The 15,249-nt window shown below is 46.6% G+C and overlaps 1 protein-coding gene across 1 annotated transcript; it reads right to left on the bottom strand.

Annotated features, from left to right (window-relative positions):
* Window positions 1-338: 338 nt before the first annotated feature.
* LOC124050080 (protein NLRC3-like) lies at window positions 339-13,784 on the bottom strand. Its single transcript, XM_046372196.1, has 11 exons — window positions 13,651-13,784; window positions 12,964-13,066; window positions 12,732-12,851; window positions 11,880-11,996; window positions 11,355-11,433; window positions 11,043-11,271; window positions 9,179-10,964; window positions 2,990-3,163; window positions 2,373-2,546; window positions 1,393-1,439; window positions 339-1,157 (listed from the first exon to the last, which is right to left on the bottom strand). The coding sequence occupies exons 2-11, from the start codon at window positions 13,050-13,052 to the stop codon at window positions 613-615; spliced, it is 3,360 nt and encodes a 1,119-aa protein (XP_046228152.1). The 5' UTR covers window positions 13,053-13,066; window positions 13,651-13,784; the 3' UTR covers window positions 339-612.
* Between the last annotated feature and the right edge of the window lie 1,465 nt (window positions 13,785-15,249).

Genomic DNA, 15,249 nt, shown 5'->3' with positions numbered 1-15,249 from the left:
TCATCCTGTCTCCAAGGTTGAGCCCATCCACCCTCGTTTGTGAACGAGTCCCCAAGTCAAACAGCAGAAGTGAAGAAGAAAGACAAAATGCATGAAAATGAACATTTTGATGTTTTACAATATGAGTTGATTTTGACAGAAGTGTCAGAATGTCTCATCAACATGTTTCTTATATCCCTGGAACACTGACACTCACCTCCATCCATTCATATACACAGATTTACTGTGGAAATGACTCTGAAGGATTTCTGACAGCTTTCAACCTTCCCAGGATCAATTACACACCAATAACATCAACATTAATATCAAAGTGATCAGGAAAAAATCTGTAGATGATGTGAGAGTCTGGAACCTGATTTTATTGGATAAACTCGCTTATTTATGTGAGAAATCAATTCAGATTGTAAAGTACAGAAAACATCAAACTAAAATCTTTGTTACAAAACCTGAATGAAAACACATTTAAAAGGATTTCAAGTTATTTCAAACTGTATGTGTGTAGTGCAGTCAGCAAAAACACTAAATTCAAACACTTTATTGTGATAACGAGTCAGTGTGCCTCACAAAAAGTGTGTGTGTGTGTGTTTCTCTAACAGGAGGAGACTCTCCCTCCTACACTGAACACAGAGACACTGAGGAGAAACTGAACGACCAGAACCCAAATCCAGCATAAAGAGGTTCAGTGAATGTGGTGTTGAAGGTGTGGAGGTGGATCAGTGTGTCAGAGGAGACTCTGTAGAAGGACAGAGTGCCAGCAGGACAGTCCACATACACTGCAACTCTGTGAGAGACAGAGGAGGAGGAGGAGGAGGAGGAGGGGAGGTCTGTTCTTCTCTTATTGTGACAGACAGAGAAACCAACATCAGAGCACCTCAGACACCAGGACTGATTATTCGCTCCAAACACACAGTCATCATTGTTTCCTTTCCTTCTGATTCCTCTGTAAGTCACTGATATATCAACTCCTCCAGTCCACTCAACCTCCCAGTAGCAGCGACCAGTCAGACCAGTTCTGCACAGCAGCTGATGCCAGTCAAACCTCTCTGGATGATCAGGATGAGGCTGCTCCTCTGTCACTCGTGTCACCTTCCTGTTGTTGTCAGACAGTTTGAGGTTTGTGTTTACTGTGTTTGTGTCCACTGTGAGTTCACAGGCCCCTGATGGAGAGAACAAGACACAATACAGCAGCAGTTTATCATCTAACACACCTGATGGCTTCATTTGTTGCTTCATTAACAGACTGACTGTTCATTAGATCAAAACTTCACACTGACTCATCTTGTTGGATCTTCTATCAAACTGAGAGCTGAATGCAGATACACAAGCTTTAGACTGAAACTACTTTAACATGTGCTGCCTTGTTTTCATCAATCAAAGTCAACACACACTTACACTTCCTCACACCAGGTTTCAGCCTCTGCTGTCCACCATGTTCCACCCTGGAGGAAGAAACAAAGTCAGAATGAACCTTCAGAAGCTTCCTCATCAATGATCTTCATCAACCTTCACTCAGATCCACCATGAAGACAAAACAGCTGCATTTAGAAAACACATTTCATACACAGACTCAGTTCAACTTGACATCAAACATTCAGAAGAAAACAACAAGAGAAGAAGAAACCAGCTGACATCCACTTTTCTGACTGTGACTCACATGTGATGAAGCTCCCAAACTGTGTGATTCATGATGCACACAAACCTGCTAAATATGTGTTTTTCTGATAGATCGATTGTTCTCTGACCTTCAGTTTGAGCTCACGTTTGATTCGTTTCCTGATTGATCAGCAATTGAAGAAAGTTTGATCTGGCCTGTCAGGAGCTTCCAGAGTCCACACTGAAACACCAAAGCCACTGAGCGCCGTCAGTCTCCAGCTGGTCTGCACTCGCCTTTAGTCATCTTTCCAGTGGAAAAGAAATGCTGAGACACAGCAGTGAAGACACTGAAGGACAGATTTGACTGTGAGGACATCAGGCAGAACCTTCAGAGCCTTTTGATGTGCTGGAAGAACCTTAGAGATGGTCAGCTTCTGCTTCGTGGCCTCTCCATCCATTTGTGTGGCCCAAAGGAGCTCCATGTCTGCCTGTGCATCATCTCCTTCATAACTCACATCACATTTATATTTTTTTCATTCATAAATCGTTTTGACTGTATTTGTCACAGAGTGTGTGTGGTGGTCAGTAAATGATGGACAGCAGATCCTGGTGTGATATTAGTGAGGAGGTCAGTCTCAGTGGGGACAGGGACTCTCAGCACATCAGTTACTGTCTTCACTGTTATCAGCAGTGCTGCTGGTCCACACTGTGAACCAACAGTCCTCAGCTTGTCACTGTGACAGACAAACTGTGTGTGAGCTCTTGTTGTCTGTTCATACCCGAGAGTGTCCAGTCTCCAGTGTGGATCCTCCAGTCCAGCAGACAGCAGCTCCACTCCTGAGTCTCCTGGATGATTGTAGCTCAGGTCCAGCTCTCTCAGATGGGAGGGGTTGGATCTCAGAGCTGAGGCCAGAGAAGTACACCCTTCCTGTGTGATCATACAGCCTGACAACCTGGAGACACACACACACACAGACAGACGCAAACAGATTGGTGGATATGTATATATCATGTATATGTCCAACAAAACTGACATGGACAGCTGTTAAACAGAAGCTGATTCCTGACCTGAGAGTCTCCATTTTACAGGTTGGATTTGTCAGTCCAGCAGACAGCAGCTTCACTCCTGAATCCTGCAGGTCGTTGTTACTCAGGTCCAGCTCTCTCAGACTAGAGGACTGGGAGCTGAGAACTGAGGACAGAGCATCACAGCTTCTCCTTGACAGATTACAGCCACTCAGCCTAAACAAAACATACAGGACATATAAGAAAACATTTCTGTGTGGTTTAGATCTATATTTATCTGAACAAAAATGGTCATTAAATGACTGGAGAACAGTGATGACAAAACCAGAAACAATGATAGTTCATTCTTCATAAATTAATTAATCCTGACCTGAGAGTCTCCAGCTGACAGTTTGGACTCTTCAGTCCAGCAGACAGCAGCTTCACTCCTGAATCCTGCAGGTGGTTGTTACTCAGGTCCAGCTCTCTCAGACTAGAGGACTGGGAGCTGAGAACTGAGGACAGAGCTTCACAGCTTCTCTCTGACAGATTACAGCCACTCAGCCTGAAGGAGAGTTAGTGATAAAGACAAACTCTGATACGATTTCTGTTGTATACAACATAAAATATATCATATCTCGCTGGCTGTCCCTAATGAGTTAATGAGTAACTGTCAAATCAGCAGTGAAATCAAACACTAGAGGGCAGCAATACGACATTGCAGAGGAGAGAGGCTGGACTCTCTTCTACTCTGGAGTCTCCCATGGTGTGAGGTGGCGAGCTGGTGTAGGCTTGCTCATAGCCCCCCAGCTTAGCTGCCAGGTGTTGGAGTTCTCCCTGGTGAACAAGAGTCGTTTCCCTATGCCTTCGGGTCAGGGATAGGCCTCTCACTGTTGTTTCAGCCTATGGGCCAAACAGCAGTGAAGAGTACCCGGCTTTCTTGGAGTCCCTGGGAAGGGTACTGGAATGTGCTCCAACCGGGGACTCCATAGTTCTACTGGGGGACTTCAATGCCCACGTGGGCGACGACAGTGATATCTGGAGGGGCCTCCCTGATCTCAACCTGAGTGGATTTCTGTGCTAGTCACAGTTTGTCCATGACGAACACCATGTTCATGTATAAGGGTGTCCATCAATGCACATGGCACCAGGACACCCTGGGTCGTAGGTCAATGATCGACTTCGTGGTCGTGTCATCTGGTCTTCGGCCATATGTTTTGGACACTCAGGTGAAGAGAGGGGCTGAGCTGTCCACCGATCACCACCTGGTGGTGAGTTGGATCCGCTGGTGGAGGAGGAAGCCGGACAGACTTGGCAGACCCAAACGTATTGTGAGGGTCTGCTGGGGACGTCTGGCGGAACCCTCCGTCAGAGGGGTTTTCAACTCACATCTCCGGGAGAACTTTGACAAGATACCGAGGGAGGTTGGGGACATTGACTCCGAGTGGACCATGTTTTCCACCTCCATTTTGGAAGCTGCTGCTCGGAGCTGTGGTCGTAAGGTCTCTGGTGCCTGTCGTGGCGGCAATTCCTGAACCCGGTGGTGGACACCGGAAGTAAGGGATGCCGACAAGCTGAAGAAGGAGTCCTATCGAGCCTGGTTGGCTTGTGGGACTCCTGAGGCAGCTGATGGGTATCGGAGGGCCAAGCGTGCGGCAGCCCGAGCAGTTGTGGAAACAAAAACTCGGGTCTGGGAGGAGTTCGGGGAGGCCATGGAGGAGGACTATTGGTCGGCCTCGAGGAAATTCTGGCAAACCATCCGGCGCCTCAGGAGGGGGAAGCAGTGCCCTGCTAATACTGTCTACAGTGGAAGTGGTTAACTGCTGACTTCGACTGGGGATATTGTCGGAAGGTGGAAGGAATACTTCGAGGACATGTCTTCCATCATGGAAGGAGAGGCTGAGTACCCTGAGGCGGATCCACGCATTACCCAAGCCAAAGTCACTGAGGTAGTTGGGAAGCTCTTCAGTGGCAGAGCACCGGGTGTGGATGAGATTCGTCCTGGGTACCTTAAGGCTCTGGATGTTGTGGGGCTGTCTTGGTTAACACGACTCTGCAGCATCGCATGGCAGTCGGGGACAGTGCCCTTGGACTGGCAGACCGGGCTGGTGGTCCCTCTTTTTAAAACACAGGAGAGTGTGCTCCAATTACAGAGGGATCACACTCCTCACCCTCCCCAGGAAAGTCTATGCCAGGATATTGGAGAGGAGAGTCCGGCCGATAGTCAAACCTCGGATCCAAGAGGAACAATGCGGTTTTCGTCCTGGTCGTGGAACACTGGACCAGCTCTATTTCCTCCGCAGGGTGCTTGAGGGTTCATGGGAGTTTGCCCAACCGGTCCACATGTGTTATGTGGACTTGGAGAAAGCATTCGACCGTGTTCCCCGTGGCATCCTGTGGGAGGTGCTCTGGGAGTATGGGGTCCAGGGTCCTTTGCTAAGGGCTGTGCAGTCTCTGTACTCTCGGAGCAGGAGTTTGGTCTGCATTGCCGGCAGTAAGTCGGACCTGTTCCCAGTGCATGTTGGCCTCCGGCAGGGCTGCCCTTTGTCACCGGTCCTGTTCATTATTTTTACGGACAGTATTTCTAGGCGCAGCCAGGGCCCAGAGAGTGTCTGGTTTGGGAACCACAGGATTTCTTCTCTGCTTTTTGCGGATGATGTTGTCCTGTTGGCTTCTTCAGGCCAAGACCTTCAGCGTGCGCTGGGGAGGTTTGCAGCCAAGTGCAAAGCAGCTGGGATGAAGCAGCTCTAAATCCGTCTTGTTCACGAGTGAGGGAAGATGGGAGCGTGAGATTGACAGGCGGATTGGTGCAGCGGCAGCAGTAATGCGGTTGTTGTATCGGTCTGTCGTGGTGAAGAGAGAGCTGAGCCGTAAGGTGAAGATCTCAATTTACCAGTCAATCTACGGATTGACTGGTACGGAGATCTCGGATACAAGCGGCTGAGATGAGCTTTCTTCGCAGGGTGGCGGGGCGCTCCCTTAGGGATAGGGTGAGGAGCTCTGTCACCCGGGACGAGCTCGGAGTATAGCCACTGCTCCTCCACATCGAAAGGAGCCAGTTGAGGTGGCTCGGGCATTTGTTTCGGATGTCCCCTGGACGCCTTCCTGGGGAGGTCTTCTGGGGATGCCCCACTGGGAGAAGGCCCTGAGAAAGACCCAGGACACGCTGGAGGGACTATGTCCCTCGGCTGGCCTGGGAACGCCTTGGGGTCTTCCCGGAAGAGCTGGAGAAAATGTCTGGGGAGAGGGAAGTCTGGGCATCCCTGCTCAAGCTGCTGCCCCCGCGACCCGGTCCCGTATGAAGCGGAAGAAGATGGATGGATGGATAGATGGACAATAAATTGTTTGTATTGTAGTAAATCGTATTGTCACCGTGGCAACAACAAAACAGTAAATCATCTCCCTGAGTCACACAATAATAAGATAACAATGCAGGCAAAATGTTGGAAAGGGGTTACTTATCATTAAAACAAAATATTAAAAGTGTAGCATCTCTTCTTTCTGCTGTACAGTTTGTGCCATCACTTTATTGATCTGTTCAAGTCGCGTGGATCTGCTCATCAATCAGGTTATGGAAAGTTTGGCAGCAGAAGCGACCTTGAATACCACAATCTCCATGATTAGCCTGAGAATTAGACTGTGGACGTTCAAGATCGATCTTTTGGACAAAATTGGTAACACAGTGTTTTAGTATAATCTACACTGTTAAATACTACAAATGTTGGTCATCTGTTTTTAAATCCACATCAACTTCTATGTCAGTCTGGATGTAAAGGCTGATCTCTGAAACAGAACCTGAATCCTGACCTGAGACTCTCCAGCTGACAGTTTGGACTCTTCAGGCCAGCAGACAGCAGCTTCACCCCTGAATCCTGCAGGTCGTTGTTACTCAGGTCCAGCTCTCTCAGACTAGAGGACTGGGAGCTGAGAACTGAGGACAGAGCTTCACAGCTTCTCTCTGACAGATTAAAGCCACTCAGCCTAAACAAAACATACAGAACATATAAGAAAACATTTCTGTCTGATTTAGATCTATATTTAACTGGAAAAATGGTCATAACACGACTGGAGAACAGTGATGACAAAACTTGAAAACAATGATGGTTCATCCTTCACAAATTAATTAATCCTGACCTGACAGTCTCCAGCTGACAATGTGGACTCGTCAGTCCAGCAGACAGCAGCTCCACTCCTGAATCCTGCAGGTCGTTGTTCATCAGGTCCAGCTCTCTCAGACTAGAGGACTGGGAGCTGAGAACTGAGGACAGAGCTTCACAGCTTCTCTCTGACAGGTTACAGCCACTCAGCCTAAACAAAACATACAGGACATATAAGAAAACATTTCATTGTATATTTGGTATGACTCACACTGGAAGTTATTTGAGTAATAAAATGACAACAAAAATATAAAAGTATATAACAGTTATGGGTCACCCTTCACAAGTTAATTCATCTCACTCCTGTGGAGGGTCAGCGAAAGTGAAGAAACAGTTTATGTCACGTTGAAGTTTCAGTTAGTTAGTTTTCAGTTTTATTTTCTAGTTTGTCTCCTCTTGTGTCTTGTTTAGCTTGTCATTTCCTGTCTTTGTCTGTTTTCCCTCCTTTTTTGACAGTTTCCTCCTCCCTGATTAGTTTCACCTGTGTCTCGTTACATCACCTATATACACCTGTGCTGTCCTTGTGTTTGTTGTGGATTTGCTGTGTTTCTCTGAGTTCTCTGGCAAACCCTACGTTCTCTGTTTTCCGGTGGTCCCAACGTTGCTTATGGTTTCTGGATCTTCTTTGTTTGGACCATTTTTTTATCAGGACTCACAGTCGCCTTTTGTTTGCCAATTTCAAACTAGAGGACTGGGAGTTGAGGAACGAGAACAGAAATTCACAGCTTCTCTCTGACAGTTTACAGAAATGCAGCCTAAACGAAACATACAGGACATATAAGAAAACATTTCTGTCTGATTTAGATCTGTATTTACCTGAAAACATTTGGTCATCAAATGACTGGAGAACAGTGATGACAAAACCAGAAAACAGTGATGGTTCATCCTTCACAAATTAGTCCTGACCTGAGAGTCTCCAGCTGACAGTTCGAACTCTTCAGTCCAGCAGACAGCAGTATCACTCCTGAATCCTGCAGGTCGTTGTTACTCGGGTCCAGCTCTCTCAGACTAGAGGACTGGGAGCTGAGAACTGAGGACAGCGCTTCACAGCTTCTCTCTGACAGATTACAGCCACTCAGCCTAAACGAAACATACAGGACATATAAGAAAACATTTCACTGTATATCTGATGTAGGAGCCATCATGACGGTGTTCAATAGTTAATTGAAAAATGTTGTAATGCCCCTTTTCTTGTGTCGATTGTTTGTGATGTCACAGCCACTTGGATGTCAGTTATAATTAAGCAGCCTAAGGAGCAACATAGTTTTTTGATGGTCCGTTCATGATTGAATCTTGCAACTTTGTTTTTGCTGATTTAAGTAGAGATGTATGAACATAGCTACCTGGTCAGAAGATTCATTACTACCAGTCAAGCTTATTGCTGAAGGTTTGCTTAAAAGTGGCGGTAAAGAAGATTATTGGACAGATTGCAGCTACATTTGATATGACTCACACACTAGATATGGTTCATCCTTCACAAATTAATTAATCCTGACCTGACAGCCTCCAGCTGACAGTTTGGACTCTTCAGTCCAGCAGACAGCAGCTCCACTCCTGAATCCTGCAGGTGGTTGTTACTCAGGTCCAGCTCTCTCAGACTAGAGGACTGGGAGCTGAGAACTGAGGACAGAGCTTCACAGCTTCTCCCTGACAGATTACAGCCCCTCAGCCTAAACAAAACATACAGGACATATAAGAAAACATTTCATTGTATATTTGACATGACTCACACTGGAAGTTATTTGAGTAATAAAATAACAACAAAAATATAAAAGTATATAACAGTTATGGGTCACCCTTCACAAGTTAATTCATCTCACTCCTGTGGAGGGTCAGCGAAAGTGAAGAAACAGTTTATGTCACGTTGAATTTTCAGTTAGTTAGTTTTCACTTTTATTTTCTAGTTTGTCTCCTCTTGTGTCTTGTTTAGCTTGTCATTTCCTGTCTTTGTCTGTTTTCCCTCCTTTTTTGACAGTTTGCTCCTCCCTGATTAGTTTCACCTGTGTCTCGTTACATCACCTATATACACCTGTGCTGTCCTTGTGTTTGTTGTGGATTTGCTGTGTTTCTCTGAGTTCCCTGGCAAACCCTACGTTCTCTGTTTTCCGGTGGTCTCAGTGTTGCTTATGGTTTCTGGATCTTCTTTGTTTGGACCATTTTTACCAGGACTCACAGTCGCCTTTTGTTTGCCTGCTTCTGTTTCATTAAAGTTCATTAAAGTTCCTTTTGTTCACCTCAACTCTGGTGTCAGGGTCTGCACTTCGGGTCCTGATCTTTGATGTGATTCTAACACTTTGCAGGTTTTTCAACTGATCAACCTATCAACTACATTTTTCGACTCTTATTTGACCAAAACACATATTATTTGAGAACAACCCGTCACATGTGATCCAGTCAGAATCTGCAGTTCTGTGGTCACTTACAGAGCTTTGTTGGAGGCTTTGACCACTGGCAGCAGCCTCAGAAGAGCCTCCTCTGAAGCAGAGTATTTCTTCAGGTCAAACACGTCCAGATCTTCTTCTGATGACAGTAAGATGAAGACCAGAGCTGACCACTGAGCAGGAGACAGTTTATCTGTGGAGAGACTTCCTGACCTCAGGGACTGTTGGATCTCCTCCACCAGAGAACCATCATTCAGTTCATTCAGACAGTGGAACAGATTGATGCTCCTCTCTGGAGACAGATTCTCACTGATCTTCTTCTTGATGTACCTGACTGTTTTCTGTTTGGTCTGTGAGATACTTCCTGTGTGTTTCATCAGACCTCGTAGGAGAGTCTGATTGGTCTGAAGTGAAAGACCCAGGAGAAAGCGGAGGAACAAGTCCAGGTGTCCATTTGGACTCTGCAAAGCCTCATCCACAGCACTCTGGTACAGATGAGTTTGTTCCTGTTTGTTTCTGAAGGATGACGGTTTTCCTGACATAAGATTGACACCAGATTTGTTGAATGTCTGGTGGACATGAAGAGCAGCCAGAAACTCCTGAACGCTCAGATGGATGAAGCAGAACACCTTGTCCTGGTACAGTCCTCTCTCCTCTTTAAAGATCTGGGTGAACACTCCTGAGTACACTGAGGCTGCTCTGATATCGATGCCACAGTCTGTCAGGTCTGATTCATAGAAGATCAGGTTTCCTTTCTGCAGCTGCTCAAAAGCCAGTTTTCCCAGAGACTCAATCATCTTCCTGCTGTCTGGACTCCACTGTGGATCTGTAACAGCTCCTCCATCATACTTGATGTTCTTCACTTTGGACTGAACCACCAGGAAGTGGATGTACATCTCAGTCAGGGTCTTGGGCAGCTCTCCTCCCTCTCTGGTCTTCAACACATCCTCCAGAACTGTAGCAGTGATCCAGCAGAAGACTGGGATGTGGCACATGATGTGGAGGCTTCGTGATGTCTTGATGTGGGAGATGATTCTGCTGGCCTGCTCCTCATCTCTGGATCTCTTCCTGAAGTACTCCTCCTTCTGTGGGTCAGTGAACCCTCTGACCTCTGTCACCATGTCAACACACTCAGGAGGGATCTGATTGGCTGCTGCAGGTCGTGTGGTGATCCAGAGGCGAGCAGAGGGAAGCAGATTCCCCCTGATGAGGTTTGTCAGCAGCACATCCACTGAGGTGGACTCTGTGACATCAGTCAGGATCTCATTGTTGTGGAAGTCCAGAGGAAGTCGACACTCATCCAGACCGTCAAAGATGAACACAACCTGGAACTCTTCAAACCTGCAGATTCCTGCTTCTTTAGTTTCAATGAAGAAGTCATGAACAAGTTCCACCAAGCTGAACTTTTTCTCTCTCAGCACATTCAGCTCTCTGAAAGTGAATGGAAATGTGAAGTGGACGTCCTGGTTGGCTTTGTCTTCAGCCCAGTCCAGAGTGAACTTCTGTGTTAAGACTGTTTTCCCAATGCCAGCCACTCCCTTTGTCATCACTGTTCTGATTGGTCCATCTCTTCCAGGTGAGGCTTTAAAGATGTCTTCTTGTCTGATTGTTGTTTCTGGTCTTGTGGTTTTCCTGGATGCTGTTTCAATCTGTCTGACCTCATGTTCTTCATTGACCTCTGCAGTCCCTCCCTCTGTGATGTAGAGCTCTGTGTAGATCTGATTCAGGAGGGTCGGGTTTCCTGCTTTAGCAATCCCCTCAAACACACACTCATACTTCTTCTTCAGCTCAGATTGGAGCTGACGTCGACAAACTGGAGCAACAGTTCCTGAATGAAAACACAACAAATCAGTGAGTGGATGTTGGTGTTAATGTGAGAAAAGTGGAGTGTGGAAAATCCTCTTACTGCTGTGCAGACGGTCAGCCAGCTCCTCCTGCTTCATTCTCCTCAGGAAGTGCAGTGTGATCTTCAGAAATGCGTCTCTGCTGCTGCTCCTCTGCTCTTCATCCTCACCATCCAACACCTCCTCATCCTCACTCTGCCTCCCTAAGCTTTCTGGGTAATCTGGACTCAGAAGCTTCTGGAACTTCTTCAGCTCCTTCTTCACAAAAGTCACAACGTTCTCCTCAAGATGCTGGAAAAGAATAAAACAAAGATAAAAATTGTGTTGATTTGATTTGGAGCTGAGCTAAAAGTTGTTGTTGGACATTTACACACCATGAATATGGCGTCCAGGTCTGCTGGATTCTGCTGGACAGACTGACCACCGAGAACATCTGACTGTTGCTGCTGAACTCTGTGGAGAAAACAGGACGTATGATGATTACACACATTTTAGCACTTGTTGCTTTTCAAGGATCAGCTGATCCAGTTTTCTGGCACCAATGAGGCCACCTTCAGGTTGGTCTAAGAAGCAGCTCACTGTCACCTGCTGACAAAGTCTTTGGTTGGTCAAACCACGCATTTCATCCAAATTTCCTGGAAAACTGATGTGTTTCTGTGGACTAAATCTCCTGCTTACAGAAAAGTGAAAAAGCTACAGGAAACAAAATGAGTTAGAAAAACCTTTGCTGGAATCAGCAGACTGAGACCACCGAGCAGCTGCCTTACAGTAACTTTGTAATGACAAATCTGGAGCCAGTGGAGTCTGAAAGCTGAGACCAACTGGTAGATCTTTTTGTGGACTGACTTGATAGAAGGAGAAGCTGCAGAACATCAAACTCATCTGCTTTAAACTCTTACCTTCCTTCAGCAGAGTTGTGTCCACCTCTGAAGTGAAGAGGAGGTTCATTCATGGACCAGTCACTCTTCATGGACACACAGCTGGGTACAGGACAGTCTGCTGTCTGCTGGTCCACACTGATAGAAACACACAGACAAACTAATGCGCCTCTCAAACCTTCACTTTGATGGTCAAGCTGGAGACAAAACATTCAAAGTTCTGCCGACTCATGGAGATGCGAGCATCTCAGTGAAGGTCAGAGAGAGGAAGAGGAGGGAACAGGAGCTCTCCAGGGAGACATGACAAAGGCAGGAGGACAGCAGGACAGGAGGGGACGCTCCTCTGTCTCATGAGGATTTGCAAGCCTTCATGCAGGACTGAGGGGACAGTTAATGTGCTCGTCAGCAAACAGCATTTTGACTTCAGTGTGAATGTGATGACGACACACTGGAAGCCTCCCTTTGCTTTCTGATGTGGACTCTAACTGACCCTGATGTCATGTACCTCAAATGAACAGCCTGAAGGAGTCAACAGTCCAGATGTGCTATTGGCTGATTTCAATTGTTCAGCCCAGCTCTGTAGTGAGAGTGAACAACAAACTGCTCTGAATCTTTGACACTGAAAAAAGCTGCTGGAAAATAAAATCCAACCTCGTCTATTTTGTTCACTTGATGAGTTGATTAGAAGGAACAATCAAAGTGAAGGGACAGCATGTGGGGGGGCAGAACAAATCCATGATGGTCTCTACCTGCTCTCATGCAGCTCCTGAGTAAATATGAAGAAATATGAAGTCAATGAAGAAGAATCTGAAGCAGCCAGGATCACAGGAAGTTATGGGAAAGTTCCTGCTAACTGGGACTGTGTTGACTTACTGAGTCTCTGAAGGAAGTCGTCCTTTAAAATGTATTGGTGGACCCATGGACCTGTCACTCTTCATGGACACACAGCTGGGTTCAGGTTCAGGACAGTCTGGTCTCTGCTGCTGCTCGGGGCTTCAACACAACACACACAGAGCTTTGAGTGTGAATAATGATGGTGGAGTGATGTGAGTGCTGAGCTGTGACATGGAGAAGAGTCATGGACAGTTAGAGATCCTCATCTCACCTCTGAGCTTTGGTCTGGCTGTCATGTTCCCCACACAGAGTGGTTTTAGAGGGAGGGACTCCCTCCTCTGTCTCCTCACACTGATTCATAGCAGAGCCCACACCTTCACACAAACACAACAACATGCTGTCACACAGTGTTGATCAGCAGTCCCCTCAGTCACATGACAAACATCCAGAGCTGTGATTGGACGAAACACAAAGCTGACAGCTGACATGACATCGTAGAAATGCTGACACTCTGAGCTGCACTTTAATCTCTACTCGAAGATTTGTTGGACTTTCAGGCTCTTTAATGATTCAAGTTGAATGGTGCCAGTTTAAAACACGGACAGACTGCAGGGCGTCTCTACTCTCATCTTTACGGTAATGAACGTGACCTCCTTTAGGTATTTTCTCCCGAACAAACAAACAAACAAACAAAGTGTGAGAATAAACAAGCTTTCCCACTGATTCCTGACTGTTAGCAGCTGTTAGCATCACAGCTGAAGCCGCTTTTCACTCTTTCAAACGTCTTCTGCTAAAAAGCACAAGAGCCGAGCGGTCGATCGTGTCGGCCGACAGACTCGACTCCTGCCACACATTCAAACACTTTGGACTCTGAGGATCGAGTCAAAGTACCGGAAGGCACAAACAGTCACATAACACGAGTCATTAGAGAACAACAGAGAGAAAAACACACGTTTACCTTTGAGTGCGGAGCCACTAAATAATCTGCGTCAGCAGCTGAGAGGAAGTGAAAGTAACACAAACTACCTGTTGCGCCTCACCTGAAGGCAGGTGGCGGCAGCACTGCGGTCAGGTGATGTGCGGATCGATACTGAAATCCTTTATCTGAGGATCTTCATGCTCTAAATCGATTCTAAAATCAAAATATCGATACTTTTGATACTTCAGTCAATTGAGGTGATGTAAATCATTAACAGGAACACAGTGGAAAGTAACTAAACTACTGAGATCTTGTCTAAATGATACGCGGTTGGTGGGAACTACTTTTTCTTCCGCCCTGTAAGTGCGTAATGCGGCACGCTGCTCAGCCAGTCAGTCTCAGTGTGTAGACACAATGTCATGTCATGTGTGGAGCGATTTCGGCTCCTAAACAGCCAAGACGCGGTTTGTGATGTTTGTGGCAACACCACAAACCTCGTGAAACACCTGAGGTTAAACCACAACACAGAATACGAGGCGTTCATGGTGAGGCGGACAGAAGAGGACAGCACAGTGTCAGGTGCTGCTGCCAGGGCAGGTGCTATCCAGGTACAGAGGGAGAACATGTGGAGCTTTAAGCGGCGCTCAGCTCTGTTGCTGTTGGAGTTGTTCAAATTAATAAATATGCTTATGAAATAAGTAATGAAATCAATACCTGCTTCAACAAACAGCTGCATGAGCTCAGCTTGGAGTAATAAGATAAGATAAGATAAGAGTCTTTATTGTCAGTGTACTTTAGTACAACGAAATTGGGACACAATTCTCCCCTCGGTGCAAAGGTATCAAATAAATAATAAATAACTCACTAAGCAAGGCTAAAACTGCACTTATCAAAAAAGTGAGACACTATAAACACAATAAAAAAAGATAAAACAAAATATTGCACGTTAGGGTTGCACAGAAAACATTTATTGCACATGTTTATTGCACCCATCTTGCCTGTGGGTGGAACAACACATGATGGTGTCAGATGGTTTCATTTAACAGGACTTTGGCCCTGTTGTAAAACCTGTCCCTCAGTCTGTTAGTCCGAGTCTTTAGCACCCTGAAGCGTCTGCCAGAGGGCAGCAGCTCAAACACCCGGTGTCCTGGGTGTGTGCTGTCTCTCAGAACACAGCGGGTGCTGTGGAGGTCCTGTAGGGAGGGGAGAGGGTGGCCGATGATCTTCTGGGCGGTCTTAATAACCCTCTGTAGAGCCTTTTTGTGTGCCAGGGTGCAGCTGGAGAACCACACAGAGATGCAGTACGTCAGCTCACTCTCAATGGAGCGGCGGTAGAAGACGGTCAGTAGCTCCCTCTTCAAGTTGATCCTCCTGAGGATCCTCAGAAAGTGGAGCTGCTGTCGGGCCCTCTTCACGACCGCCGAGGTGTTAGAGCTCCACTTGAGGTCTGCGTCCATGTGCACACCCAGGAACTTGAAGCTGGGCAGCCTCTCCACACACTCAACATTTATGCAGATGGGCTGCAGATCAGTCTTCCTCCTCCTGAAGTCCACAATCACCTCCTCTGTCTTGGAGGTGTTGAGGACCAGGATGTTATCTGCACACCACCCCACCAGCCTCTGGACCCCCTCCCTGTAA

The sequence above is a fragment of the Scatophagus argus genome, chromosome 19, assembly GCF_020382885.2.
Source record: "Scatophagus argus isolate fScaArg1 chromosome 19, fScaArg1.pri, whole genome shotgun sequence".
Taxonomy (NCBI): domain Eukaryota; kingdom Metazoa; phylum Chordata; class Actinopteri; family Scatophagidae; genus Scatophagus; species Scatophagus argus.
The sequence above is the reverse complement of the archived record's forward strand: the minus strand, read 5'-3'. Positions and strand labels throughout refer to the sequence as shown.

Excerpts from the sequence above, each read along its gene's own strand:
- LOC124050080 (XM_046372196.1), bottom strand. The coding sequence starts at position 13,052 with ATGAATCAGTGTGAGGAGACAGAGGAGGGAGTCCCTCCCTCTAAAACC. Across the intron at positions 2,547-2,989 it reads TGTCAGCTGGAGACTCTCAG|GTTGTCAGGCTGTATGATCA; the intron begins GTCAGGATTAAT and ends GTGTGTCTCCAG. Across the intron at positions 1,158-1,392 it reads GAAACCTGGTGTGAGGAAGT|GGGCCTGTGAACTCACAGTG; the intron begins GTAAGTGTGTGT and ends TCTCTCCATCAG.